Raw genomic sequence first — 27115 nt, forward strand, 5'->3', positions numbered from 1 at the left:
TTATTTATTTTAAAGATTTTATTTATTTATGGGAACCTGGGTGGCTCAGTCGTTAAGCGTCTGCCTTCGGCTCATGTCATGATCCCGGGATCCTGGGATCGAGTCCCGCATCGGGCTCCCTGCTCAGCGGGGAGCCTGCTTCTCCCTCTCCCACTCCCCCTGCTGTGTTCCTGCTCTTGCTGTCTCTCTCTCTCTGTGTCAAATAAATAGATTTATTTATTTATTTTGAGAGAGATAGAGAGAGCACAAACACTCGCCGACGTGGATGAGCACAGGGAGGGTCAGAGGCAGAGAGAGAAGCAGGCTCCCCACTGAGCAGGGAGCCTGATGGGGTACTCTATGTGGGGCTCGGTCCCAGGACCCCGAGATCATGACCTGAGCTGAAGGCAAGCATTTAACCAATGGAGCTACCCAGGCGCCCCACCTCCTGGACCCTTTTATAAAGATGCCAGTTTTACTGGGATAACCCCTGGTTCTTTAGAGCATGAGTTTCTCCCTGGGAGCGGGGAGAGGCAGAGGGGTGCTGGAGGGTGGGCAGCAGAGAAACAGGAAGCAGGCCCAGATGTCCATTCTGTCCAGGCCCGCCCAGCTCAGGGAGACAGACTTGTGCTCCCCTGGCACTGGCTGGGCTGGCACTCTGCTCCTTGCTCTACTTGGGGATGATTGCTGCCAGCCCAGCTGACCTACCCAGATGAGCTGGTAGGCAGGAGAGGGGGCAACATCTAGAGTACGTCCTGCACTTGGCCAAGGCTGTCTGCACCCATCTGAGAAAGAGAATCACCAGAAAGAACCTTGGACAGGCTGCAGGTTAGCCTTGCCTGGGAAGGACGTGCCAGTGGAGCCCCCCACCCTGACGGACCACCACCCACCAAGGGCCTCACCTCCAAGCCAGGGTTTTCTGTGTGCCCCTTCCCTGGGAGACCCTCCTGGTTCACTACTAGTTGATTTGAAAACCAAAAACAAAACCAAAAAGGATGGGTGACCAGTGCTAGGCGTGTCTGCCCTCAGGTATGTTGGAGTTGAGGCAGGGGGCAGGTCCCCTACCAGATTTAGGGCTTGATTCACCCACCACCCCCAGTCCTAATCCCAGAGGACATTTCAGAAAGGTGCATGGGTGCTGCTGGATGCTCCAGACCCACCCCGTCCCCCAGTTAGCCTGAAGAATGGGCCACAGTCTCCCCTTTATTTTCACAGAAGAGATCAAAGCTGGACTTCAGAGACTGTGCTATCTGGTTCTTTTTGGAAGGAATCTTGGTGGAGACTATGTTGGCTCCTCAGGCACCTGTTGATATAATTTACACCCTGACATAATTGTCTCACCTTTTGCCTGGATGGCTGCCTTTATTTTCATAGAAAAGATCAAGGCTTTTGGTGGCTCAGGAGTACTGCAGGCCCGAACACCTGGTCGGCAATGGGATGGCCTCCTTGGCGCCACCTACTGTCAGGTGTAGCCCACAACAGGGGAGAATGCCTGCAAAAGGGGCATTCACCCCTCTGTAAATACAGTGAGAACACGGGAGAATGTAGCATTTTTTCATGCTTTCCTGAAGGTAATGGTCAAGTGGCAGCAACTGAGCTGGCACGAATGAAGTCATTGTATATGGCAATGAGTGCCAAGAGCTAATGTGGGACATACAGGCATGCCCTCTGAGTACAGAGCAGAGGGCATCTGTGTGTAAGGGTGAGCAGGACTTGGACAGGTGCAGCAGACAAATGCCGACAGATGGGGGTGAGTGCAGGCGGGATGCTCAGTTTAGGGCAGTGGCTGAAGGAGGTACCAACAGAAGACTGGAAAGGGAGATGGGAGCCTTGAATGCCGGAAGAAATGGTTTGAACTTCACCTTGAGGCTCTGGGAACATTTCGAACACTTTAAGCAGGGAAGTGATGGGCTGGAAAAGGGGGGTGGGCATATTAACATGGTCAGATCCTCACCTGTAACAAAGCTTGATGGGCCAGCAGTGTTCTAAGGAGTAGAGGAGAACAGATGTGGAGTGGAGACCCTTGTGAAACGGGTACGCCGGAGAGCTGCTGAATGCTTTTTGAAGGCTGGATGGGTACAAGCTGAAATCCACCTGTTTAGTTGTGGCAGGCAGATCTCCTTCCGCGGCCAGAGGGTTTCAGAGCACTCTGCAGCTACACAGCCAGCCCCGGCTTGGGAGCAAACTGGGGAAGGTGGAGTTACTAGCCAAACCCATTGGTCACAGGAGAAGGCTGGGGGCAGTATTTGATCTTTTACCCCCGCCCTCAACCCCACCCCAAGTCAGCTGTGAGCACCCACCCCCCCATGACCCAGACATAGTGCAGTGGTGGTGGTGGTGGGGAACTACCTAATTATAAGACAGCAATTTGTCCAGTGCTGTGCCCTCCTCACTTTTTTTGCATCTGGGGGAAAAACTTCAGAAATGAGGACAGTTTCAAGTTGGAAGTTCCCCGAGAGAGCATCTAACGTAGCCCCCTTCAGTTAGAAATGGGAAGGTGACATTCCCAAAGTTACACGGCTAGATAATTCTAACACACAGATGTATTAAGTGCTTTAATTCTCACACTTCTGAGGTAGGTATTGTTATCCTCCTTGTTCTATAAATGAAGAACCCGTGGACAGGGAGTATGAGTAGCTAGTCCAAGGACTCCGAGCTGGTAAGGGGAGGGGGCTGGGAGTGGAACCTGGAGTCTGAATCTGGCATTTCTGGCTTGGGGTGGGGGGCTTTTGCCCCTCCATCACCAGAGGCTGCCTTCCTGGCCACAAGGGAGGTCACCATGGCTCCCAGCCATCTCTATTCTGGCAGGAGCTGCCCCCAGCCTCTTGGCTTTGCCCTTCCTCCCACAGGGCCTAGTTCAGTGCTGAGCTTGCAGGAAATGTGCTTCCTGAAGCTGGGACTTCCCCACGGAGATTGAGGGGCAGCTGGGCATCCCTGCCTCAGCCTGAGGGATGACTCTGCTAAGCCACCATGTGTCTCAGGAACTCAGGGCAGCCGCTCACCTGTCAGGTGGGCAGCGAGGGGGTGGCTGAGCCGCCCTTGCCATTCCTTCACGAATCACTCGAAGGGAATGGATTCTCCTCTGGTAGGAGGCAGGGTGGGAGGTGGTCATGCAGGGGTACAGAGCCCTCTCGGTGGTCACAGAGCTGCTCCAGGCAGGGCTTCAGAAGGCAGACAGGAGGGAAGTGTGTGGCCCCCATGAGGGATCCCCATCACCGTGAGGGCTCAGGCATATCTGCATGGCGGGGAGGCACAGGCACGTGGCCTGGAAGGGAGTGTGCTTGGGTGTGTGTTGGTGGGGGTGTGGGTTCTTTTGAGCCCACACAAAGCCTTGTGCTGAGACACTGCATTCCTGCTGGCTGGGCTTCCTGTTCCAGATGCATTCTTGCCCCAGAGTCACCAGGGAGACTGCTTGGAATCTGGCCCCACATTCTCCAAATTCAGGGCGAGATCTGGCAGAGGTTCCCTCCCTTTACCTCCCCACCCTCTCACTTTGGAGGAAGGAAGCCACCTGATAGGCCAGCCCTCCAACCCTCCTACCTAAGGGCTGGGGTGGGGTCTGACACTGCCTGTGGGGTTTGGTGCCACACATCCTGTTGGACAAGCATAAAGCAGTTCCTGCCAGGCCCTGCCTTCTGTTTCCCTGTCTACATCTGGGAAAGAGGAATGGAGTGGGGTTGCTGTCTAGGAGGACAGGGTTAGGAGGGGACAACCCAGAGGACCTCTGCCTAGCAGGGAAGGGCTTAGCCTGAAAATCAAGGTGTTAAGAGATGGCAGGTAATTCAGGCACTAGGCTCTCATTCTTTCTCCAGCCTTGGCTACAGGCCTCAGTTTCCCCCAAATTATACAGTTAGAATCTTATAGCTTGCGGCTCTCTGGTAAGTCTCTTCTGCAAGGAAGGTGTTTGCAGAAAGGTCCGAAGGAGCAAGGAGCAGAAGAGGGTGGGCAGACTGTTTTCTCCCCTCCCAGTTAACGGCCACTTCCTTCCAAGGGCTCCGGTTGGTTCCAGCCCCTCCCCCAGAGGCTCAGGTGCAAGTTTGCACGTCCACCAGCTCCCTTATCTGCCTCCAAGGGATTTGGGTCCTGCTGGGATTTTTCCCAGCCCTGTCACCTTCCTCAGGAGGATGAGGTTTCCTTAGAGGCCAGCAGCCCCCCTGGTCACCAGGCTGTGTCCCCTTCAGCAGCTGCCTGGGCTCCTAGCCTCCTTTCAGGCTGGGGGCCTTTAAGGGTGAGGGATGGTGGAATCCCAGGACCAAAAGAGGGTTGGGGTGCGGACAGGGAAGTACTTACGCTTCCACCGCCTCCAGGCTGCTTCCCTGTCCCCCTGGCTCACTTCCCCAGATCCTGAAGCCCCCCACCCCCAAGCCCCAGCTTTCGGGTGCTCGGGTGAGGGAGACATATGGGACAAGGAGGGGATTCAGATCTAGCCCAGGACTCAAGGCGCTCTACAGTTGTTGGAAAGGATTTCCATGTGGACAGGGATCACTTCCCCCTTCCATCGCGTCAGCTTTCTGAGTGGCGGAGTGACTTGCCCCGGGCACACAGCTGGGAGCGCAGGGACAACCTTGTCCCGGTCAGCGCTCTTCCCGCAGCCAGCACGTGGGGCTCCATTTCCTTCCGCGCTCCCGTCCAGTCCCCGCCGACCCTCCACCCCCATCCCCGGCTGCATTTCGGCGGCAGGAAGGCAGACCAGCATGTGAACCGGGAGTGGGGGGGTGCCGGGTAACCCCGCACCTCGAGCCTGACAGCGTCCGTAGGCGGGGGTCTCCGCTCCTCGGCCGGCGGCGGGAGCGCGGGGCTGCCCGGAGCCTGAAGGACAGCGGATCGAGGCCTTTTCCCGGCTCCCCGGCGCGCCCAGCGCGCCCCGGCTCCCAGCCCCCGCCCCCGCCCCCCGCGGCCGCTCCGGGCGCGCCCCCGCCCCCCGCTGCCCGCACACCTGCGCGCCCCTCCCCCCCTTCCCCTCGCTCCCCGCCGCGAGGGTCCCGGGGCCGCGCCCAGCCGGGGCCGGACGCGCGTGCGAAGCCGCCCGCCAAACAGCGGCTGGGGGACGCTGGCCCGGGATCGCGGGGCCGGCTGCTGCGGCCGCGGCCGGGGCGCCGCGTCGGGGCCGGGAGCGGGGCCATGCTGGGCCGGCGGCGCGTCTTCGCCGTGGAGCCGCTCGGCGGCCGGGGTGAGTCGCCCACCCCCCAGGTCGGCCGGGGCCTGCCGCTCTGGAGCCGACTCCCGCGCCGAGCCCCGGTCTGCGCTCCCCGTCCCAGCCCGTACACCCCGCCCAGGGCGCCCGACTTCGCAGCCTCCCTTCCGACGGGCTGAGTGATGGCGCCGTGCGCTTTGGAGACCCTCTGGGTTTGGGCGTTAAACCAGCCACCACCCTCCATCCCATTCCCCCCCCCCGCTCCGCCCCGGCTCCACTTCCCCGTGTGGACCCTTCGCCCAGCCCTTGCCCCCGCCGGCAGGTCCAAAAGCTCCCTCCGCGGCGGCCGACCCCTTCCCGAAGGAGACTTCCTGGCTGGCTTCCTTGGCCAGGGGGGGCCTGGTTTGGCCCGCAGCTCCCCGGCGTGGCCGGCGGTGAGACGGAGGCGGCCCTCCATCCTCTCCCGCACTAGTTTGTGCATCAGTTTTACAGCTGGGGACCCAGCGCGTGGGTAGGGCCTGGCGCAGAGGGGACAGTCCTCGGGAGCTAGCGCTGCTTCTCCTCCTACACCCCCCCCCGTTCCCATTTAAGTTTTTTTTTTTCCAACTCTCCACCAAATCTTCACTATTTCTCATTTAAAAGAACAGAAGCCCGCAGTGCTTATAGCTATTCTTATTTTTATTACCCTCCCCTAGGAGCTCCTGGAGAGACTTCATCCTGCATCCTGATGTTAGTTTGGGGGAGCTTCCTTCTTTGTGCCTCCCCATTTCCCCGAGGCCAGAGGGTGGGGGTGGGGGGTCACAGTCCTACTGCCCCGTGGGGAGTAGTTGGAGAGACTGAGGCTCCCCATTCAGGACTTGGAGGTCTTAGGCTGACCATAGGCTCCTTAGTACAAGAAGAGAGCAGCAACCCCCTCAAAGGAGGCTAGGCCATCCAAGGAGCTGGTGAATATGCCCTACATGGCTTTGCCTACCACACAGCCCAAATCCGGGGCGGGGTGGGGGGTCTGTGATCGGCAACAAAGACCGCTTGTGAAGGGAACCCCTGCTAACTTCTCCCAGCCAGGGATGGGGAGAGATCTGGGCGGGGCTGTGGCTGTCCAGCCCGTCCCCTCCCTTCACCTCGGCCCAGGACACTCCTCCCCGGGGAATGCTGCTAGTTGCCAGGAACGCTGGGGGCGTTAGGGGCGGCCTGCCCAGCCTGATGCTGACTCTCCTTGCAGATGGGGTTGGTGAGGACTTGGCACACGGTTGTGTAGTACCTGGAGTCAGCAGCACCTACCGACGGATCCCGGACGCTGCTCAAGGTTGCTCGCTGGACTCCTGGAAGGGAGATGGCCAGCTGAGAGGTCTCAGGAGGCAGGAGCCACTTCTCAAACTGGCCTCCCGGGACTCAGGAGTGGAGATGGTGGTTGGGGACAGCCTCCTGGCCACCTCACCGGGCCTTTCTCAGGACTCTCTGGACTTTGAGCCCACAGGGAGCCCTGAGCCTCTGGCCCTTGCTTCCAAGGAGCCTCCTGCCCACCTAGGCCGGCTTCTGGCCAACCGTAAGCTGGAGCAGGTGCTGGAGCGGTCCCGCCAGCTCCCGTCTTCCCCTGCCAGCATGTCACAACGCCACCGCTCCCTGAAGCCCCCCAGCGAGACTGAATGTGAAATGCCCCTTTTTGGAGCCAGGGAACAGGAGGCCACTGAGGCAGAAACTGACCTGGAGGCAGGCCTGGAAGAAGCAGAGGTGGTGAGTGTCAGCTCTCAGGCTGGGTCAAGAGTGGGATGGAAGTGGCCTTTTTACACAGAGGGGTGGGTTGCTGGCTGGTGGGGCCTCACTGACTTGTTCTCCTTGGAGCTCTCTGGGGCTGGGGCGTTCCTTGCAGCTAATTGACGGGTTGTTCTCGCCTCAGCCCACTCCCAGCTGTGTGGAGGTGGGCAGGATGGGGGCTGGCCTGGCAGCATGCCCGGCTGGGTACTGGGAGGCCAGCCCGGGGGCGTGTGCCTCCTCTCCCTGGCCCCTCTGCACCCATCTGCTGGCTGCCTAGGATGGGAGCCTGCTTGAGTTCCGAAGTCCCCCCCCCGACCTCACTCTGTCCCACAGGCGGGGGGCCTGGGGCCTGAAGCCTGGGCCTGTCTCCCAGGGCAGGGTCTCCGCTACCTGGAACACCTGTGCCTGGTGCTGGAGCAGATGGCAAGGCTCCAGCAGCTCTACTTGCAGCTGCAGACCCAGAGGCCCCCACGGGGGAGTGAGCCGCAGGGCCAGCAGGCCAGCGGGGGGCAGGTGAGTGGGGGCGGCAGAGGAGGGCTGGGACCCCTGGAAGCAGCCCTCGAGTCAGGTCTCGAGTGCCCGTCTGTCCTGTGCACAGCATCGTGAAGCGGAGGAAGAGGAGGAGGCGGGGAAGCCCACCCTGGCCCCCTCACTGCCGCCTTCTCGTGCCCCAGGCCGTGAGGTGCACGGATTGCCCAGCCAGACGCAGGAGACAGGTGAGGGGCAGTCACGTTTCCCTGTGTGTCTTACCTGCCCAGGGCGTCCCTCCTCCCCCGGCAGACCCCGTGAGCCCTGGGCTTGACGGGTGGCTTCCTGCTTCTGGCCCTGGGTAATCTGATTCTCTTTCTGAAGGGGCAAAATCAGCTACGCCCCTAAAGGTAGGGCTGCCCAGTGCCAACCCCCCTGTGCTGTTAGAGGCCGCCGCAGAGCCCGCTCACATCTTTCCATCCTCCCAGGGACACAAGGTAGGTGCTGGGTATGTGTGGAGGCAGGGGACAGGCTGGAGCGGGGCTGTGGGGTGGTTGGGATGTGTACACGACGTGAAGGCCAGGAACGCTGGCAAAGTGACAGAATTCCTGATTGGAGCAGGTGACTTGTCCTGCCTGTGCTGCCCGCTGGCTCTGGGAGCTTGGTCAGGGGCATGTTGTGGGGAGGAGCTCTGTGGTGATCCCCTCACCCTCTGCTCAGCGGGATCTCTCCCACTGGAACAAGGTCAAGGTCCTGCTCAACCGGATCCGTTGGAGGAGCCCGAAACACCCTGAGTCCCCTGCCCCTCCTGATGGCTCTGCCCCTAGGTGAGTCCTGGGGCCCAGCCTAGGTGAGGGCAGAGGAGGAGCCTGATGAACCAGGATGCTGAGATTGTAGGGCCAGTTGTGTTTTTTTGGTCCCCTGGAGATCCGAGAGACGTAGATAGTCTTGGAGAGGGTGCAGGAAGAAACAGAAGGCAGTTAAAGCATCCCGTTTACAGGGGAGGAGGCTGGGGACTGGACTGGGGAAGGAAGTTGCTTTCCTGAGGCTACCTGCGTGGTGAGTCCGTGGCAGAGCCAGGACCAGAGCATGGGAAACCCCTCATGCCCATCCAGCAAGCCCTCACCCCTCACAGCTGAACCTTAGGCCACCTCCCAGATTTGCTGGGAGAGCAAGGTTGGGCCACAGAGGATTCCACAGTAGGTGATGGGGGGTAATGTGGGGCTAGGAAGCACTATGTCGATGTCCCCAGGCTCCCCACGGCAGATACACAGTGTTCCATCAACTCTGGGGCCATTGCTGCTTTCACTTCCTCCTCCTAGCCTAAAGCTACCTTCTCTTTTCCACAGGATTGAGTCAAGGGGCGTCCCTGAAAGACCTCCATGCCAGCCCCTCCGGAAGACCTTTGTGCCATCATTTGTGGTTAAGAAGCAACGAGCAAAAAACCTTTCTGTATGCTGAGACCTCCTGGTGCAGGGACGTGACCCTGGGTGGGGGTGTGTGCAGTGAAGGCTTCTTCCTCGCCCTTTGCCTGTTGCTGCTTCTGGGCACTGCCAGGAAAAGCTGCTGATGCTCACCCTTCTCTCTGAGGAGAGGGCTGGATCTTTCTCCTCTGGGCAGCCTGGCAGAGGAGCCCGGGTTCCCTGAGAGGCCCCAAGGTGTGGCAGCCCCCGGGCTCCTTGCTGGTTGCCAGAAATCCCTGGGCCTAGTCAATGTGAACTAACTTATTTATCAGGAGTCCATGGAATGTGTTTGACATGGTGATCTCCTGGGGCTTAGCATGTCTCAGATGTGTATTTGTGCAAAATGATACGTGTATCTCTGTGAGTCTGTCACTGTTGTGAACTGGCTGGATACAGCTGTCTCTTCGGAATCATGCACTCAAAGGGTTGGTCTTCTGGGTGAGGTAACTGCGAAAGGATGGAACCGAACTTCATTCCTCAGTGGGCAGTTACTGATTTGGAGTCCTGCTTTCCTTCTCAGACCTTCGTGGGTAGCCCCAGGACGGGTGGGGCGGGGGTACTATCTTGGGTGCCTCTGCATGGTGTCTTGCCTGTGAAACAGAGCCCCTGAAGACCAGACCTGGAATGGAAGGGTCAGGGACAACATGGAGAAGAGCAGAGTAAGCTTCAAGGTCTGTCTTCAGCTGCTTTGGTCCCTAATAACCTTTACATATCAGAGCAGAAACCAGAAACATACTTGCTTTTTAGACCTTGACAAAAATCCCTTAACTTTTCTGAGCCATAGCTTCCTACTTAATCTCCCAAATGGTTTAATGATACCTGCCCTACCTACCTCACAGTCTTATTATGAAGATAAAATGAGATTAAACTGTCTTGAAGTGCATTGTGAATGTTACATGAATAGGAAGGGGACGGCATGGGGTTGGAAGGAGGCCAAACTGGAGGGATGATGGGAAGGCCAGAGGATAAAGGAGGCCTGGAGTTGCTAATGCAGACAAACGGCCAGTGATTAGTGGCAAGACTTGAAGCATGTCATTTCACTCAAGTCTTAGGTTTCATAACTGAGAATTAGGGCACTAGTGCCTGACCTTATTTTCCAGGGTTGTGAGAACTAAAGGAAATGTTTCTGAGAACATTGTAAATGTCTACCAAAATATTGTGGTGGTTTATTTATTACGGCATGTAGTGTTCCTAGCTCTTTGCTAATTGAGAAAGGGGAAAGCTTAGTCTCCTGCAGATATCCAGAGGATGGGAGGGGACGGGTGTGTATGTGTGTGTGTGTGGGGGGGTGTCAATGGAAGGGCCGGGCTAGGGATGAAGTCATTGGCTTGAGTAAGACAGGAATGTCTCCTAGAAATGGCCACTGATCAGGCACTCTCCTCCTTCAGGCAGGAGGGGCTGCTTCTCTTGCGGCTGCAGCCCTGGAGTCGGCCAGAATGAGGCCAGGTGTCGGGTGGTAGGTGCTCTCTTCTATTCAGGGGTCCAGTTCCTGCTGTCTTTGTACCAGGAACCAATGTTCTAAAGCCTACTTTTCTAATGGGACAGTTAAGCGGGGACACCGCCGAGGCCCGGCTTCCAAACGCGCATCCGATCGGGGAAGGCGCACTTCCGTTCCACAGTTGGAGGGGGATGACAGGCCGGCGTGGGGGAAGGGAGAAGTCGGTGGAGAGGAGGGAGGGACCATATCCGGGAGAGTGGCAGCTTCCGACCAGTGGTCGCGCTTCCGGAGAGGCGCTTCCGGTGGTGGCGGCAGTAGCGGCTGTGGTGGTTCCGGGTGTCTTTGTCCCCCCGGTGTCGCGGCCCTGGCCCGCAGGTGGGTTGGGGGGCCCCCCACCGCCTCTCTGCCCCTTCGCCCCTTCCCCAGCCGAGGGGCTGCGAGGGCCGGGCAGCAAAGATGCACGGGCCGCGGAAGGGGCCGAGCCCCCCTTCGGACTGCAAGTCCCGTCTCCCTGGCAACGGCCTCGGCCCTGGGGGCGGGCGGGAGGAGGAGAAACCGCGCGCCTTCGTCCTCCCACGGTGGCCCCGCCGCGGCCCGGCCCGGGAGGCCCGGTGCCCGCGGCTGCTGAAGCGGGAGCCGAGGCCCAGGGAGCACGGGAGCAGGAGGGCGGGCGGGTGCGCTGCCGGAATCGCGTTCGACCGGGCCACGGGGCTACCTTCGCACCAGCCTGTCCGGGGAACAACGGGCCGGGCTTCCGGGGAGAGGGCCCACACCTTCTCTTCGGCACCAGCCTCCTCCATTTTTCCGGGCCTTGCGTGGAGCATTTTGGCGGATGTATTTGAATGAATGAATGTCACTGGGGCCCTTTCCAATCCCCCACTCTCCCCAAGCATCTGCGGGTGGCGTGGCATCGTGAGAAGAGCGCTAAGTTGTTGGCGACCTGGGTGCGAGTCTCAGTTTTGTCACTAACTGGTGATGTGACCCTGGGCACGTCTCAATCTCTGTGAGCTTCAGTTTCCTTTTCTTTAAAATAGCTTGACAGTATCACCCACCACTAACTTGTGAGGGCAAACTGGAACAATGTAATTTTTGCATTTCCTGCTCTTCATGTTCTCTCCATCTCCTCCATTCATTCTCCGTACCCACCTCCTCACCTTCATTAGATCCTCAGTTACTTTTTGGGGGTTGATGGAAAATTTCCCTCTGAGCTGTTAACTTCTTTCTTTTCCAATTAAAGGTTTTTTCTAAGACTCTGAAAGAGGACAGCATTCCCAATGTCCCAGTTTAAGCGCCAGCGGATCAACCCGCTTCCAGGGGGACGCAACTTTTCAGGTGATCACCTTTATCCCTATTTGGCCTCGTACTGGGTATTAGGTGCTTTGGAGTTAGTCTTTTAAAATGTGGCTTTTGGGGTTTCCCTGGTGGAGTGCAGATTTGCTGCCAACGTTTCATAGGAAAATAGATGGGCCCAGTGGTGGCAAGTGAAACCTTGTGGAGGATCGTTGCTTGGAGTCACTTGGAGTCACTTTGCCCTTTGGGTCTGCCATACCTTCTGTCTGACTCTAGTGCTCAAAATGGTAGATGCAGGTTCTGGAGATTGCTTCTCTGTCCACATAGGCGCAGCTTCAACATCTCTTCTGGGTCCTCCTCCTGGTTTGCTCACTCCTCCCGTGGCCACAGACCTGTCCCAAAATGCCAGGCACCTTCAGGTAGGTTGGCATTTTTTCTAGTGAGTGTCAGCACTTGAGACTACCACAGCATGCATGGGTGCCTGGTGCTTTCACTCTTGCATCGCTGTGTTCATCCTTCCTGGTGCTCCTGACCTGGGCCAGGACGGAGGTGACTAGACACCTCTGACCGGGGATTCCTGAGTTGTGGCTCTAGGGAAATCTTTCGGGTGCTTCTTGGAATTAAAGAACTGGAAATCCTAGAAGAAGCTTCTGACCCAAGAATCAGTGTGATCTCTTCCTCCTCCTTGCAGTAGATTATGACTGTTATACGTGTGTGTCTCCTTGGTGTGAATCTCGATGCCATACTTTGTTGAAGCTGGGTGGGGTTTGGCTGGAGATGAGATGCTAACGGCGGAGCATGGACATATGCTCTCTGTTACTTTCAAACTGCACTGTTCTCTTACAGGGTGGGGAGAAGCAGCGGGTCTTCACTGGTATTGTTACCAGCTTGCATGACTACTTTGGGGTGGTGGATGAAGAGGTCTTTTTTCAGCTAAGGTAGGCTTGAGGTTAGTCCCCTGAATGCTTGTTGAATTCAATTCTGTCACTGCGCTGGTGGGGCCCCTCTGAAGCCATTGCTTTGCTGTTTTTATGCAAGGTGTGCGAAATCTTGATGGGCAGGGCCTCCTAGGGGCAGTCAAGGTGGCTTGGCCAGGGTCTCTCTCCTGACTGGGTCTCCTGGCTTGTGTGCTGGCAGTGTGGTGAAGGGCCGGCTGCCCCAGCTGGGTGAGAAGGTGCTGGTGAAGGCTGCATACAACCCAGGCCAGGCAGTGCCCTGGAATGCTGTCAAGGTGCAAACGCTCTCCAACCAGGTATGTGTCTTTCCGGCGTGTGCATTGGAAAGGGGAGGGAGGGAAGTCCCAGTGCCCTGAAAGCTGGGCAAGAACCTTACTTTTGTCAAGGGGCAGGGCTGCATCTTTCCAAGGTAGTGAGAAAATCGACCACGGGATGCCCTGAGTTTCCTGGTTACTGTCTTGCAGCCCCTGCTGAAGTCCCCAGCACCTCCCCTTCTCCATGTGGCAGCCCTGGGCCAGAAGCAAGGGATTCTGGGAGCTCAGCCCCAGCTGATCTTCCAGCCTCACCGGATTCCCCCACTCTTTCCTCAGAAGCGTGCGTACCAGTGGCATGGATGTTGGGGTGTGGCTTTATGGGGCTGAATGGGCCTGTAGCTCTCAGGTTGTTGCTCTCAGAATAGAAGTGGGTACTGCTGTCACTGGAGGAAAGGGACAGGGAAGTTGGGCAGGTATGTAGGGTTTTTGAGTCAGCAGCCATTTCTTCTCTGTAGCTCTGAGTCTCTTCCAAACATCCCACACACTTCATCTGAGCCACCTGAACAGATTTCCTGCTCGGGGCCCTCATGGACGATTGGATCAAGGCCGAAGGTAAGAGAATGATCAAACAAGGAAGATATTTTATTTATTTGTCTCTAGGAGCAGTGTCTCCTTGCTACCTGTTACACTAACATTCTTTCTGCAGTTAGATCCTGGGCCCTTTCCCCTGAAATAGGCCGACGCACTGAGATGTGTATGTAAATATTAGAACTTTATAAACTGGTTCAGCAAGCAGGGATTTGACCTAGTTCGTCTTTCAAAATACCATACTGAAATTTATAATTTTCCGTTTTATTTCTAGTCTTTAAGACTGAGATGCCAAAAATCAAACTATCCAGAAATAGTAATTGTCCAAAAAAATGTAACTTTGCAGTGTTTGTTTTAATTACTAATATGGAGTGTTTTTTTTTTTTTTTTTTTTTAAGATTTTGTTTATTTACTTGACAGAGACAATGAGAGAGGGAACACCAGCAGGGGAAGTGGGAGAGGAAGAAGCAGGCTTCCCGCTGAGCAGGGAGCCCGATGTGGGGCTGGATCCCAGGACCCTGGGATCATGACCTGAGCCGAAGGCAGACTGAGCCACCCAGGCTCCCCTAAAATGTTTCTTTATATGCACTGTACACATGAGTGTAGTGTTAGAATCTGTAGTTTTCACTCTGCCCAGAAGTCCAGGCCCGTGCCAAGAACACGTAGATAGCTTCATGGCCCATATGTAGCCAGCATGGTGGATTTGGGACTTTGGGGGTGTTCTAGGCCATCCTGTATCATCTGTGAGCTTTGGGGACTGCTGGGAGCATGCTGCCTATTCTCTCCAGCTCATGTGTTCCTTCTCTTGCCTTACTCTCCCTAAAAGGTTTTGCTTATATTCTTAGAGTTAAGCTCTCGATTAGTTTGCTTAAGACTCGTTTTAGTTCTTCTGTTGATCCTCATTTTAATTTTTTATTAGGGAAAATTGCAAATATAAGCAAAAGCAAACAGAAAAGGATGACAAACCCTCACATACCCACTCCCCAGCTTCAACAAGTATCTACATCTTCCATTCTTTTTCATCTCTGTCTCCATCTGCCCCCTGCCTTGTACTTGCTGGTTTTGTTTTTTTTAAGATTAAAAATTTTATCACAAATGTATAGGTTGAAATGCACAAATCTCAACCGGACAATTTTGACTTGGAAAAATCCACATAACCCTCACCCCGATTAAGATCTAAAACATTTCCATCACTAGAAAATTCTCTCATGTTCAAGTTCTTTTTTGAAGTGAGAACTGTACTGGTAAGGAAACAATCTCCTATTCCCAGATGCCAGTAGATTATTACATGATAAGGGCTGAGAATGAAATCCAGTGTGAACTCTTAAAAGGACCATGGAGTAACTCCGAGAAAAAGTTTAGGCAAAGGGACGCAGCTAGTGTGCTGAAGCTAGTGTTTGTTCCGTTGGGCTAGGTCATTATGAATTCTAACTAGGAGAATGGTTCTGTGGTCTAGGATTGTTTTCCACCATGCCTCCATTACTTGAAACACCTTGTCCTGTTCTCAAGTCACCGGTAAGTATTTTGCATACGCCTACACCCCTTGTCCTCTGCATCTTCCTGGTCTTCAGTTTCCAAGGACTTTCCATCTCTCACATCCTGTGAGTTTATTAAAGGCATCATCACCAAATCACAGCAAGTGCCCTGAGGGATAGTGTAGCCGGGGTAGAGATCAAGGTTGCTATTGACTTTCTGCTTTAGGTTCATATTTAGTCTTTCTGTACAGTCCACGTGCATTTGATTGTCCTGGACATGCCAAGCCCTGGGCAAGGCCTGTGTTATGTTACTTTTGCCATAATGCTTCGGTGTCATGGCTTCTAGAGAAAGGAGACATTACCACTGGCAGGGCGGTACCACCATCAGTCAGTACAAAGAAGCTGCGAAGTAGGAAAGGGGGCAGTAGGAGTTAGGTCACTCTGGGAGAACAACAATTTACAAAGGAGTCAAGCTACTTGAGCGTTTTGGCTGGAAGCCAAATTTTATTTTAAATTTCAGGTTTTGGGATGGAGGTAACAGTGTCCCTGTTGGACTGCCAGTACTGAACTACTGAGGTTTTTGGACAGGCGTATCCAGTGGGATGCTGTCTCAGTATCCTGCTGAGGCTCCTGAGATGTCTCCCACTGGTACTGCTTTTTCATGCGTTCCTGACGATTTACAATAAGGAGAGAAAACTGGCCATTGAATTCCGGGATTCAGTGGGATATCCACTGTCACTAGGGGTGGACAGCATTTACTGAAGAGTTCACTCCAGTCGTGGGCGAGCTGAAGAGAGCTGTCAGAATGACTGTTAGGAGCGTGGAAGCGCCGACATCCCGGAAAGGCGAGAGTGGAAGGCAGCCTTTGGATGGAGATGCTAATAAGCTGGGAAATGGGCCAGGCAGATAGAGAAAGATGAAAAACTTTGTGTTGAATGTAATGAACTTAGATGCCCAGGGCTGGAATGACAAGGGAAATGGGGCAGGCGGGTCTGAAGGGAAGGGCAGAGGCCTTCTGGTTAATAGACTGCAGTCAGTGCCATACCTGGGCCAGAAGAACGGACAGGTGATTTTATTTCTCTTGTGAGACATGGGAGTTTTCTCTTAACAGTCTGGCGTTTTATAATGGTCTGGAGGTTTTTCTTTTCTGTTTTTACTTACGGAACTCATAACATGGTGATACCATCATAAGTAATTTGTTATAGAAACATATGAAGTAGCACATGCTATTATGTAGCGTTAAAATACTATAAAAATGTGTCATTCCTTCTTTCCCTTTAAAGGTAACCATTCTTAAAGACCTTTAGAAAATAATTTTGAAAAGAGAAATTACTTCTACTTTTTTTTGGTCTGTGTTCGTTTGTGGTCTTTATATATGAGCATGCTTTTTATAGTTTTATTTAATTTTAATTTTTTTAAATTTTAACTTTAGAGTCCAGATTGTTTTTATACGCTGTGATTAAAGTGATGAAACATTTTTTCCATATTGCAGTGTAATCCTCATGATTGTTTTAATGGCTGTATGATTATTGTTACTTGTTTACTACAAAAGCTCAGGTATTACTGGATATGAACGTGGTTTTCTTACTCTCTCGGCTTGAATTTTTTTCACTATTTATAATCTCCGTTTTTCTTTTGAATTAACTTCCTTGGGATAATATTTTCAAGAGTGGAATTATTGGATCAAAGAGTTTGAGTGTTTTTATGACTTTAATTCGTATTGCTAAGGGTTTGTTATGAGAACTGTCTCTTAATAAAACTTCCTTTATAGAATCCTTTGCATGGTACCATATATGTGTCTTATGTTAAAAATCAGTTAAAATCTTTTCTCATTTCAAAAAATTACATGTTAGCTATAATTTTTAAAGTTCAGAAAAATACAAAAAAGAAAATTATTCATAAGCTCTACCAGTGAGAGGCATCCATCATTAATTCTTTTTTTTTTTTTTAAGATTTTATTTATTTATTTATTTGACAGAGAGAGACACAGTGAGAGAGGGAACACAAGCAGGGGGAGTGGGAGAGGGAGAAGCAGGCTCCCCGCTGAGCAGACAGCCCGATGCGGGGCTCGGTCCCAGGACCCTGGGATCATGACCTGAGCCGAAAGCAGACTCTTAACGATTGAGCCACCCAGGCGCCCCTCATTAGTTCTTTCTTTCCTTTTTTTTTTTAAGATTTTTTTTTTTTAAAGTATTATCTGCACCCAACGTGGGGCTCGAACTCACAACCCTGAGATCAAGAGTCACATGCTCCACCGACTGAGCCAGCCAGGTGCCCAATACTTCATTTCTTCTTAGTCTTTTAAAGCTTTTTTGCACAGTTGAGGCACTACTGTATAGATACTATCGTGTACTAGTCCTTTGCTCACGATGGGTGGTTTTCTGTTACGAGTATTTAAATATCCATTTAAATAATTTTATAATAATGTGTTATATGGCTGCTAACGGTGGCTTCTTTATCCATTTCTTTGGTGTTGGGGAATCAGATGGTTTCCAGTTCTTTTAGGCCAGTATGTATTGAATCTTAATGTAACAGTGTGGTTTCTTCCTTCTGGTGATGGATCAACCTCCAGCGATGACTATGACTCCAAGAAACGCAAACAGCGGGCTGGTGGAGAGCCTTGGGGTGCTAAGAAACCAAGGCATGACCTGCCTCCTTACCGGGTCCATCTCACTCCCTATACTGTGGACAGGTGAGTGATGAGGCTGGGGTGGGGGGCGAGGCTTGCAGCTGGTAACAGTTTCTTGTGTAAATGAGGTACAGTCTGTGCAAGAGTAGGAGTGTGTGTGCGGGGTCATGTGCCTAGGGCCTATTTGTTTGTTTCTTAATGTGACAGTTTTTTAATTTCTAAATCTCAGATTTTGACCAGCATAGCACCACTGACAGGGGTGCCCTGATAGAACTTTTGTGATTTGATCACCAGAAATAATTATGCCAGGCTATCGTTAAGGCTTACCCATCAAAATCCAGGTACCCAATACCATTTCTAATTCAGGTAGAAAGTATGGATCATAGGCACCTTGAGACTTGTTTTCCAGGGGACTTCAGAATCATTTTTAGAGCGCTCTAGTGCGTGGGAGGACTCTGGCCCACAAGCTTACCTATCGCACTTAGGAACTGATTGACTAAGGCAGATGAGTGATTCCAGATTCTATCCGGCAGTGCAGAGGCAGGGCTCCGGCCACTGCCCCAGTAGCAAAGTTCACCTAAGCTCAAACTGAGGTGAGGAGGCAGCCTCTCGGCACCTCTTCCTTGAGGTGGAAGGGAAAGAGGGCTGTCACTGCCCTTCCTGCCTCACTGGTTCCTCTCTGCGGGGCCGGGCAGGGCCTCTCCTGTGTTCCCTGCTGACCCACCTGCCTCCCAAGGTTCGTCTCCTCACAGGACAGTGTGGCCCCCACATCACGAGAGGGGTGCACGTAGAGCCTCCTCCCATCAGTCAGAGTGTGACTGCTGCCAGTTAGCCACACACACAGCTGTCTTTTTGAACATCTATGGATGCCTCTTGTATGTACGTACTGTTTGGTATTTTGCTTTTTCACTCATTGTGTCTTAGAATTTATTCCATGTCAGCGTGGTTAGATTGATCTCATTCTTTTCAGCACCTACACAGTATTCCACTGAATGGATAGACCGTTTATTTCACCAGTTCTCTGTTTCCACGTTTTCATCATCCTAAGTATTGTCATACACATGCCTACAGACATCTTTGTGGACAGGTGCTAGTAGTTTACTGAGGGCAGTTCCTAGAAATGGGGTAGCTGGCTCCAAGGGTCTCATTTTAAACTTGGACATCCATCGCCAGTTCTCTCTAAGAGACTGTGTCGGTTTCCCTTCTCGCCCACGGGGCCTGAAGTCTTGTTTCCCCATGTTGCTGCCAGCGCTGTGTTACCAAACTTTTTGATCCTCGTCAGTCTCTTAGGCGAAAAGTGATATTCCGATTAGCATTTCTTTAATGATAAGTGAGACTGAGCATAGGTTCAGGGGCTTTTAAGTCTCCTTTCTTTTTCTGGTAAGTACCTGTTGATGTCCGTTTCCCAGTTTTCTCTCAGACTTGTGAACCTTCTTGTGAACCTGTTAGTAATTTGTGGGCTCCTCTTTCGATCAAGACAGTGAGCCTTAGCTGTCACATATTGCAAATGTCTTTCTGTTTTTTTCTTTCCCAGTTTGACTTTGCCATTAGGAGCGGAAACATTTTAGTGGTCAAATCTCATCTTTTTCTTTTCAGAGATGTCTTCTTTCCCAGATTAGAAAATAATTTGCCCTTTTTTCCCCAAGTCTTTCATGGTTCCATTTTTAAAAATAATTTAGTCTTTGCTCAGTCTGGATCCCCTTGCTTTCCTTCTCCAGCCCCAACTGTGACTTCTTAGAGCTCCAGCGCCGCTACCGCAGCCTCCTGGTTCCCTCCGATTTTCTGGCTGTGTGTCTGAGCTGGCTGTCAGCCTTCCCTCTGAGCCAGCCCTTTTCCCTCCATCCTCCAAGCCGCATCCAGGTATCTTCTGAGAAGGAGCCAGCTCCAGATGCTGGTGCTGAGCCCATCCCTGCAGACAGTGACCCTGCTTACAGTTCCAAGGTGAGTGGGCTGGGGTCCTGCCCCCTTGTTCTGTGGTTGGAGGCTGAGGAAGCTCTCGAGCATGTCCTTCACGCCACCCTTGCACAGGTACTGCTGCTCTCTTCCCCGGGCCTGGAGGAGTTGTATCGTTGTTGCATGCTCTTTGTGGATGACCTGGCCGAGCCGAGGGAGACGCCGGAACATCCTCTGAAGCAGATTAAGGTAAGAGCTGGAGTCCATGAGGCAGGAGGCAGTCGTGGATGATGGATGGCCAGGCCCTGTCAGGTTTTCAGCAGCTTGGCTCCTGTTTGTGAGCTCGTAGAAGCAAGGAGCCCCGAGCTGGAATATCGCTTATTTCACCAGAAGGACAGCATGGCTCAGGATGTTCTTGTCGGAAAAAGTTATATGGCTAGATCCCGTTCATGGGTAGACAGATCCACCCTGCCCTGCTTCCGACCCTGCGTGGTGGACTCTTCACCACATCCTGCTGCTTTCATTCCCCAGGGGTAGTAGGCCGCCTCGTGGTGAGAGTTCCAGGGAATTGTTTTTTTTGTTTATCTTGGATCCATTTTTGCAGTTTTTGCTGAGCCGGAAAGAAGAGGAGGCAGTGCTGGTTGGGGGTGAGTGGTCTCCCTCTCTGGATGGCCTCGACCCCAAGGGCGACCCGCAGGTGCTAGTTCGCACTGCCATCCGCTGTGCGCAAGCCCAGACTGGCATTGACTTGAGCGCCTGCACGAAGTGGTGAGTGGCTGCCCCAGGCTTGTCTGTGTGTGGCCCGTTGTATCGGCAAGACTGTTTAGGAGGCTGAGTTCCTGTGCCTTTCTGACCTGTTAGTGCTCTTCTCTTCCCTGGTCCTACCTCATCCCTCCCTCCAGCCCTCGTAGACGGTCGTCTTGGTCATGAGCACGAGTAGGGATGTGTATGGGTGTTGAGGGCCAGCCGACCCTCCAAGGCTCGTCCCCTGTGATCGCCCAGCCGCATTTAGTGGTCCTTGGTGCTGGGAGCACCCTAGATAGTCACTGTCTGCTTACTCACGGCCCATTGATGGACCATTTCTCGAGGACTTTGTTTCCTATTTTCAAAGCTGCGTGTGTAGTATGTGCTCATTAAATGTTGATTGGAAACTGAAGCCCCTGCTTGCGAAGGTTGTGGGTCGGTACTTTTTCCTTTCGCTGTGAGCAGGTGGCGCTTTGCGGAGTTCCAGTACCTGCAGCCTGGCCCCGCGAGGCGGCTGCAGACCGTGGTGGTGTACCTGCCAGACGTCTGGACCGTCATGCCTACTTTGGAAGAGTGGGAGGCCCTGTGCCAGCAGAAAGCTGCAGAGGCAGCTCCCCCTCCCCGAGAGGTGTGCGGGGTAAGGCTGAGCCTTACAGACCAGCTGGCAGAGCGGGTGCCCCGAGCTGCGGACCCAGGCGGTCACAGCTCTGGCTTCTGTCACAGGAAGCAGAGCCTCCGCACCAGGCAGCTGACGCATCAGAGCTAGGAGCAGACACCTCTAAACAGAACGCAGAGAATCCAGAGGCCACCGCACAGCAGGATATGGACACTGATCTCCCAGAGGCCCCTCCACCCCCTCTAGAGCCTGCCGTCCTGGCGCGCCCTGGCTGTGTCAGCCTGTCCCTCCATAGCATTGTGGAGGACCGGAGGCCAAAAGAAAGGATCTCTTTTGAAGTAGGTGTAGGAGTCTGGGGAGGCTGTACGGTAGGGTGTGTGGGATGGCAGGGCTTGGAACATTCCCTTTTTCCTGATGCTCACGGACCGCTGCTGCCTCTTCCATAAGGTGATGGTGTTGGCCGAGCTGTTTCTGGAGATGCTGCAGAGGGATTTTGGCTATAGGATTTATAAGATGCTGCTGAGCCTTCCTGAAAAGGTGGCAGCCCCGCCTGAACCTGAGAAGGAGGAGGCGGCCAAGGAAGAAGAAACAGTCAAGGAAGAGGCTGCCAAGGAGCCCAAGGATGAGGTACAGAGTGAGGGCACAGCTGCCGAGTCAGACGCCCCGCCGGTGAGTACCTCTGCTGCCCGCATGGGCACTGGGGCTGCACGCGGGGGTGCCGAGTGGATCCGGGTGCCGCTGGGGGCCCCGCGGGGCTCCTCTCACTGCCTGCATGCACCTCGTCCCCCTGCCACACAGCCGCACAGCTAGGAGGTGGTGTGCGAGGAGAGGGGAAGGGGCCTGGAAGCGTGGCCGACAGCGCCAAGCCGTGAGGACAGGTGTTTTGGCAACTTGGTGGTTAATTAGAACGCTGCGTTTTCTTAACCTTTGCAAAGCACGTGGGTCTCTCTTACCCGAACACCATCGAGTAAATGTAATCTCTGACGGGACTCAGATTGATGCCTGAAGAGAAGCTCAGGTGCCTGGGAATCGCCCTTAGTTCGCTCTGAACCCCACGCCACGGAACGCGGCAAATGAGACTGTGTAGACAGAACCCTTACCGCGGTGCCCGAGCACGGTCGGTGCGCACATGTTGGAACTTACCATTGTTAGCAGTTACAGGTGTCCGTTCTCATCTTGGTTTGCTTCTAGAAGGAAGATGGCCTTTTGCCCAAACCTCCGTCTTCTGGAGGAGAGGAAGAAGAGAAACCCCGGGGTGAGGCATCCGAGGACCTGTGTGAGATGGCCCTTGACCCGGAGCTGCTGCTCCTGAGGGACGACGGCGAAGAGGAGTTTGGTACGTGTTGGTCTCACGCAGCGGCCGCCCGGCTCTGCAGCTGGTGCTCTCCTGTCACCACTGTGGGTCTGGGCCCTGGGGGAGTCCCTGCTGCATGCTCATCTCAGGCTTCCTGTAGCAGGAGCCAAGCTAGAGGATTCGGAGGTCCGGTCGGTTGCCTCGAACCAATCAGAGATGGAGTTCTCTTCCCTTCAGGACATGGTGAGACCTCTTTCCTGCCGCCCCCGCCCCGCGACAGTGAAGCTGGGCCAGGTCTCCAACTGGGCGCTGGGAGAGGGAGACTTGACTGTAGGGCTTCTGGTGCCCTCTGACTGACAAAAGACAGAGTGTGGTCCTTGGCTCACAGAGGGGCACTTCTGTAGGATCCGGGACACCTAAGTGTCTCCACCTGGGTGCGTCCGAGTGAGGTACCCGATGCAGGCGTGCACTCAGCTCCTCCGGGTGTGGGACAGCCCCTGGTGCGGCAGTGGCCCGGGGTCCTGTCTCCAGCGGGAAGGGCTGCCCGGGAGTGATTGTGTCCGCTTGTTTCTCAGAGGGCTGCCTCCGGGGCGATTTTGCCGTTGAGAGAACTCTTTGTAAATCTTGTTCATCCTTGTTTCTCTTGCAGCCCAAGGAGCTGGACCCCTCTGCTGTGCTCCCTTTGGACTGTCTTCTTGCTTTTGTCTTCTTTGATGCCAACTGGTGTGGCTACTTGCACCGGCGAGACTTAGAGAGGATCCTGCTCACCCTTGGGCTCCGGCTCAGTGCAGAGCAGGTGCCTGTCTTCCCACCCCCCGAGTCCCTTCGGAGCCCGCCTCCCCTGACGGCCATGTGCGCACTGGACTGCTGTGCGTGGCTCGGGCTGCTGTGCTTCCAGGTGCTCGCGGGTCACAGGCAGGGGCTTGCGCCTTCTCATCAGGGGCTATCTCGGGTGGGGGTGTTCTCTAGGCCAAACAGCTGGTCAGCAGGGTGGTGACGCAGAACATCTGCCAGTACCGGAGCCTTCAGTACAGCCGCCAGGAGGGCACAGACGGCGGGCTGCCCGAGGAGGTGCTCTTTGGTGCGTTCTGCTGCCCTGCTGCCTTCTAGGGAGGACGGGCGGGCCCGGCTGCTCTCTCCTCCGGAGACCCTTTCCTTAAACCTGCTTCATGGCCCCTTCCAGGAAACCTGGACCTGCTACCTCCTTCGGGGAAAAGCGCGAAGCCAGGCGCTGCCCCCATGGAACACAAAGGCCTGGTGTCCCACAATGGCAGCCTGATCAACGTGGGGAACCTGCTGCAGCGTGCAGAGCAGCAGGACAGCGGGCGGCTCTACCTGGAGAACAAGATTCACACACTGGAACTGAAGCTGGGTGAGTGGCCTGTGGCCGCAGGGCCCCGACCCAGCAAGGGCGCGCAGACGTGTGTATGTGGAGACTGAGAGGGATCCTGCTCCTCACGCTTCAGGCCTCTTGCCCTGGGCCGTGATGCTTAATTTAGCAGCAGTCTTTCTGCCATTTCCCCCCACCAGAGGAGAGCCATAACCGGTTCTCGGCCACGGAGGCCACCAACAAAACCCTGGCGGCGGAAATGCAGGAGCTGCGGAGCCGGCTGGCCGAGGCCGAGGAGGCGGCCCGGGCGGCCGAGCGCCAGAAGAACCAGCTGCAGCGGCTGCTCCAGGAGTTCCGGAGGCGCCTGACCCCCCTGCAGCTGGAGGTGCAGCGGATGGTTGAGAAGGTGGGCCTCCCCCGGGAGAGCTGGCCGCCCCCCGTTGCCCGTCCCCCGTGCCCGCCCAGGTTCACTGAGGCGGCAGCCTGGTCTGCTGGCGGGGAGCGTTGCTGGGTGTCCCGTCTTGGCCCTTCCTCCTCGAGTCCTCATTCTCGTTCTAGGCGGACAGCTGGGTAGAGAAGGAGGAGCCAGCACCTAGCAACTGAGGGGCCTGGCGCGGGAGCTGCCCTCCTGTGAGGCCAGCGATGGAGCCTGCTGACGTCAGAGCCCTTCTGGTTGCCCAGAGAAGCTGGCGCAGGCCCTGGGAGCCATAGGCGGGGGTGGCTGACCCCTGTGCTCAGCCTCCGTAGAGGAACTCAGGCCGTCAGGGTGGGGTCTGTGCTATGTGGGACGGATGAGTGGGGAACCCCGGTTCCACTTGACAACTAAATCCAACACCTTCTGCACCCCTCGAATGTCATTTCGCCCTCCACCTTGGGATTTCTCCTGGGGCCCTTTAGTCTTGTGCTGACTTTCTCCTGTCCTCTTCCGGTTTAGAATAAGACAGGGGAGGAAAAGGCTTTTCAAGTTTGTCCTAAGGTCTGATGCCAATAAACTGAAGAAACAGCCGTGGAATCTGGCGGGGGGTAAGAGCCCTTCCTCTGGGTGGCACAGATCCTGCTAGGTACAGGAGCAGGTTCTTGGGGGAGGGTCCCCTCGGCCATCACAGGAACGGCCTGTGCTAGCGAACTCTTGGTGGTGGGCTGTGTCTGCCAGAAAGCACTGGCTTCCAGCCACCCCAGACTTGCAGAAGAAACCAGCACCTCCCCGTGTTCCGAATGTGGTATTGGCTCTGGCCCAGCCTTTTTCCCTGTTCCCCCATAAGTCTTGCCTCTTTCCATAATCCGTGGTTTCAGTTTGACTTTGTATATAAAGTTGTTTTTTTTTTTTTTTTGGCTTTTTGTTTTTTAAATAAACCAAAGTCAAAAACAAGCCATGTGTCCTCCGTAGCTCTCCCCTTTCCTCCCCTCGTAGGTCTTCCTGTGCCGCCCCCTTCCCCCCAGCCCTCCGGTCCAGAAGGTGGGGTCGGCCGGCGGGGTCGGCCGGCGGGGTCGGCCGGCGGGGACGGGCTATAGCCCCCTGGTGCTCTCGGCCCTGCCACCTGCTGGTCGAGAGAGGCAATGCCGCAGGGGTGCGGCCAGCTGGAAGGGGGGGCGGCGCACAAGCCTGACAAACCTACGGTGGCGCTCTCAGTCACAGCACAGTAACAGCTGTCGATTTTATTGAAAACTTTACTTGAAAAAATAAAATTCCAAATGCTCCGGTTCTTGCTCTGAGGCCTGTGAATCAGGCTGTGACATTTTGTGCGGTCGGTAGCCTATGGACACGAGCGGAGTCGGGTTTCCTAGGGAACCTACAAGGCTTGGGGCTTTGTGCTTGGCCTAAGGGACAGAAATAGGCTAAGCCAGTTTTTGTCGTGCTGGGAGGCTGGAGTGAGGGGTCTGTCTGGGCTGGGGGAACCCTAGCTCTTCTGTTGCCTCATGGCGGTGTCTCGGGCCTCTTCAGAAAAAAGGCCTTAGTCTGAAAGGCAGCGAGGGCGGGTGGACTCTCCAGGATAGGTCTTTGGAGGTAGATGTGATCACGACCACGCAAGCAAGGCTAAGACCTCAGGTGAGCAGACAGAGCCTTTGCCTTTGAAGGCTGGAAGCTTGCTCAGGCCCTAGGCCAGGATGCCCTTTGGACGGTTCTTTTGGAAATGAGAAGGTGCCTGGAGTTTTTCTGCCCTGCTTACCTGTCTGGGCTCTTGCTGTGGGTGGGGAGCTAGCAGCCTGCTTGGGGCTCCTGGTGCCAGGCTCACTGCAGAGGGCTGGTGAGGTAGAGCAGGGGCCACTGCTGTCCCCATACTTCTCTCAGGGGAGGGCCTTTTGCTGGCTGACACCTGAGCCTAAGCTTGACAAGGGCAAAGACCAAAGATGTTGACTTGTGTCCCAGGAGTCTTCGAAAGGGTGGTGGGGACTCAGTCATCAGCCACAATAGAGAGGGCTCTGAGCTCACTCAGTCTGGCCTCGTTCTCCCTCTCGCGCTGCTCATCAGAGTGGCCGGGCTGGTCAAGCTGCTGGGTCAGGTCTCCAAAGATCTTCTGCATCTCAGAGTAGTACCCAACCTGCGGGGAAGGAGGTCGGCAGGTGCTAGGCTCCTGGGGTACCAGGCCCCCGCGGCCTTGCACCCCCCCCCCAGACACAGGACAGGTGGGGCCAGAGAATGTCCCAGAGGCCCGTACGCTGCTGTACCCTCAAGCGGAGCACTCAGGCTGAGCAAAGGGGGCTGGTTTCCCCTCTTCCCTCCATCGCTGCCCTTGCCGAAAAGTGCATGGCAAGCAGGGAGACTGAAGCCATCGCCCCGGCCCTTCAGGAACATCCACTGCTGCTGCCAGGACGGCAGTGAGTCAGAGGAGGGAAGCGACGGGGCCTTGGTGAGGTGGAGGAGGGGGTTCTGCCCTCGAGCCCTCCAGGCAGCTGAGGGGCGGAGGGGCCGGTGCCAGGAGGTGGAGGACAGCGCAGCCCAAGGCCGGGGTGGGGGCACTGGCAGGCCCCTTGGCAGGTTCTGGGGAAGCCGGGGAGTCAGGCACAGACTAGAGGCTGCTTTAGCGGAGCTAGAAGCCGGAGAGCTCCGGCCATAGGCAAGAGGGCGTGGCCGCCCCCCCCCTCCGCCCCCGGAGCCCTGAGAGTCGATCTTTGAAGTAAAGGTGAGGAAGGTGACCCCTCCCTAGCATTCTGTTCCTTCCTGACCTGTCCCACTGTTAATGGATGGCACAGCCTGCTCAGCACCGCCTCAGCTGTGTGGCCCAGAAGGCAGGGGCGGCCCGTCTGCAGGTCTGTGTGGGGGGGAGGCATCAGGGGTGACAGGAGAGCCCTGCGGCAGGGTGGGTGCGGGCGTGCTGAGGGACGGGGGAGACCCGCCAGCAACTCTCAGACGGCTGAGGGCTGCTCAGACCCAGTGCCTTTTCCAGGGGCCACTTCTGCCTCAAGTCTCCAGCTCATGACCCAAAGTAGACACCTACTTCCATGAAACTGATCCACGTTACTCAAAGCACTCTTTGGACCCCTAAATCGTGTCATCTCCAGCTCTCAGTCGTCTCTGGGGAGAAGGGACTCTGCTTCCACTCCAGACCCCGGAGTGCTATTACTGCAAGGCAAGGCCGAGCGGCAGGCTGGGTGGCAGGGCCGTGGCTCAGCTGCTTCGGAGGCAGTGTCTCCCACACTCCCACAGCTGGATTTCCACCGGGCTGAGGGGGAGCTAAGTGAAGGTCTGTCAGTGCTGCTGTCACCTGAGCGGGCGGGGCCTGGCCTAGTGTGCGGGAGGCGGGGGCTGGCCCGCCCTCCCCCCCACTCCCTGCCCCAGAGCCGCACTGCGCAGGCTGAGTCACTAGGAA

General features: G+C 55.3%; 3 protein-coding genes across 7 annotated transcripts in view; 2 read left to right on the forward strand and 1 right to left on the reverse strand.

Annotated features, from left to right (window-relative positions):
* The first annotated feature begins 6262 nt into the window (after positions 1-6262).
* Positions 6263-9713, forward strand: CUNH8orf58 (chromosome unknown C8orf58 homolog). 2 transcript variants are annotated; one of them, XM_028114369.2, is made up of 6 exons: positions 6263-6847; positions 7202-7381; positions 7467-7584; positions 7721-7833; positions 8057-8163; positions 8686-9713. In XM_028114369.2, exons 1-6 carry the CDS (start codon positions 6263-6265, stop codon positions 8795-8797), a joined length of 1215 nt encoding a protein of 404 aa, XP_027970170.1. In that variant the 3' UTR covers positions 8798-9713. The 2 variants fall into 2 exon arrangements, with proteins under 2 accessions (XP_027970170.1, XP_027970172.2); XM_028114371.2 differs by having other exon boundaries at positions 8081-8163.
* A 762-nt stretch (positions 9714-10475) lies between these two features.
* CCAR2 (cell cycle and apoptosis regulator 2) lies at positions 10476-24675 on the forward strand. Of its 4 annotated transcripts, none has more exons than XM_028114352.2 (21): positions 10476-10612; positions 11475-11569; positions 11855-11946; positions 12374-12465; positions 12665-12779; positions 12948-13077; positions 13253-13349; positions 17373-17492; positions 19148-19370; positions 19458-19571; positions 19927-20090; positions 20532-20703; positions 20790-21020; positions 21130-21351; positions 21874-22018; positions 22137-22219; positions 22626-22772; positions 22946-23057; positions 23160-23348; positions 23507-23712; positions 23865-24675. In XM_028114352.2, the coding sequence occupies exons 2-21, from the start codon at positions 11512-11514 to the stop codon at positions 23907-23909; spliced, it is 2757 nt and encodes a 918-aa protein (XP_027970153.1). In that variant the 5' UTR covers positions 10476-10612; positions 11475-11511; the 3' UTR covers positions 23910-24675. The 4 variants fall into 4 exon arrangements, with proteins under 4 accessions (XP_027970153.1, XP_027970154.1, XP_027970156.1 ...); XM_028114353.2 differs by having other exon boundaries at positions 22140-22219; XM_028114355.2 differs by having other exon boundaries at positions 20532-20694.
* A 281-nt stretch (positions 24676-24956) lies between these two features.
* Positions 24957-27115, reverse strand: part of BIN3 (bridging integrator 3) — a 43371-nt gene continuing 41212 nt past the window's right edge. The window contains exon 9 of the mRNA XM_028114356.2: positions 24957-25846. Coding sequence (XP_027970157.1) covers positions 25700-25846 — 147 coding nt within the window. The 3' untranslated portion in view covers positions 24957-25699. The remainder of the gene's footprint in view (positions 25847-27115) is intronic.

The sequence above is a fragment of the Eumetopias jubatus genome, unplaced genomic scaffold (assembly GCF_037043125.1).
Source record: "Eumetopias jubatus isolate StellerSeaLion01/CBP00866 unplaced genomic scaffold, mEumJub1_p1.0 scaffold_2, whole genome shotgun sequence".
Lineage (NCBI taxonomy): Eukaryota > Metazoa > Chordata > Mammalia > Carnivora > Otariidae > Eumetopias > Eumetopias jubatus.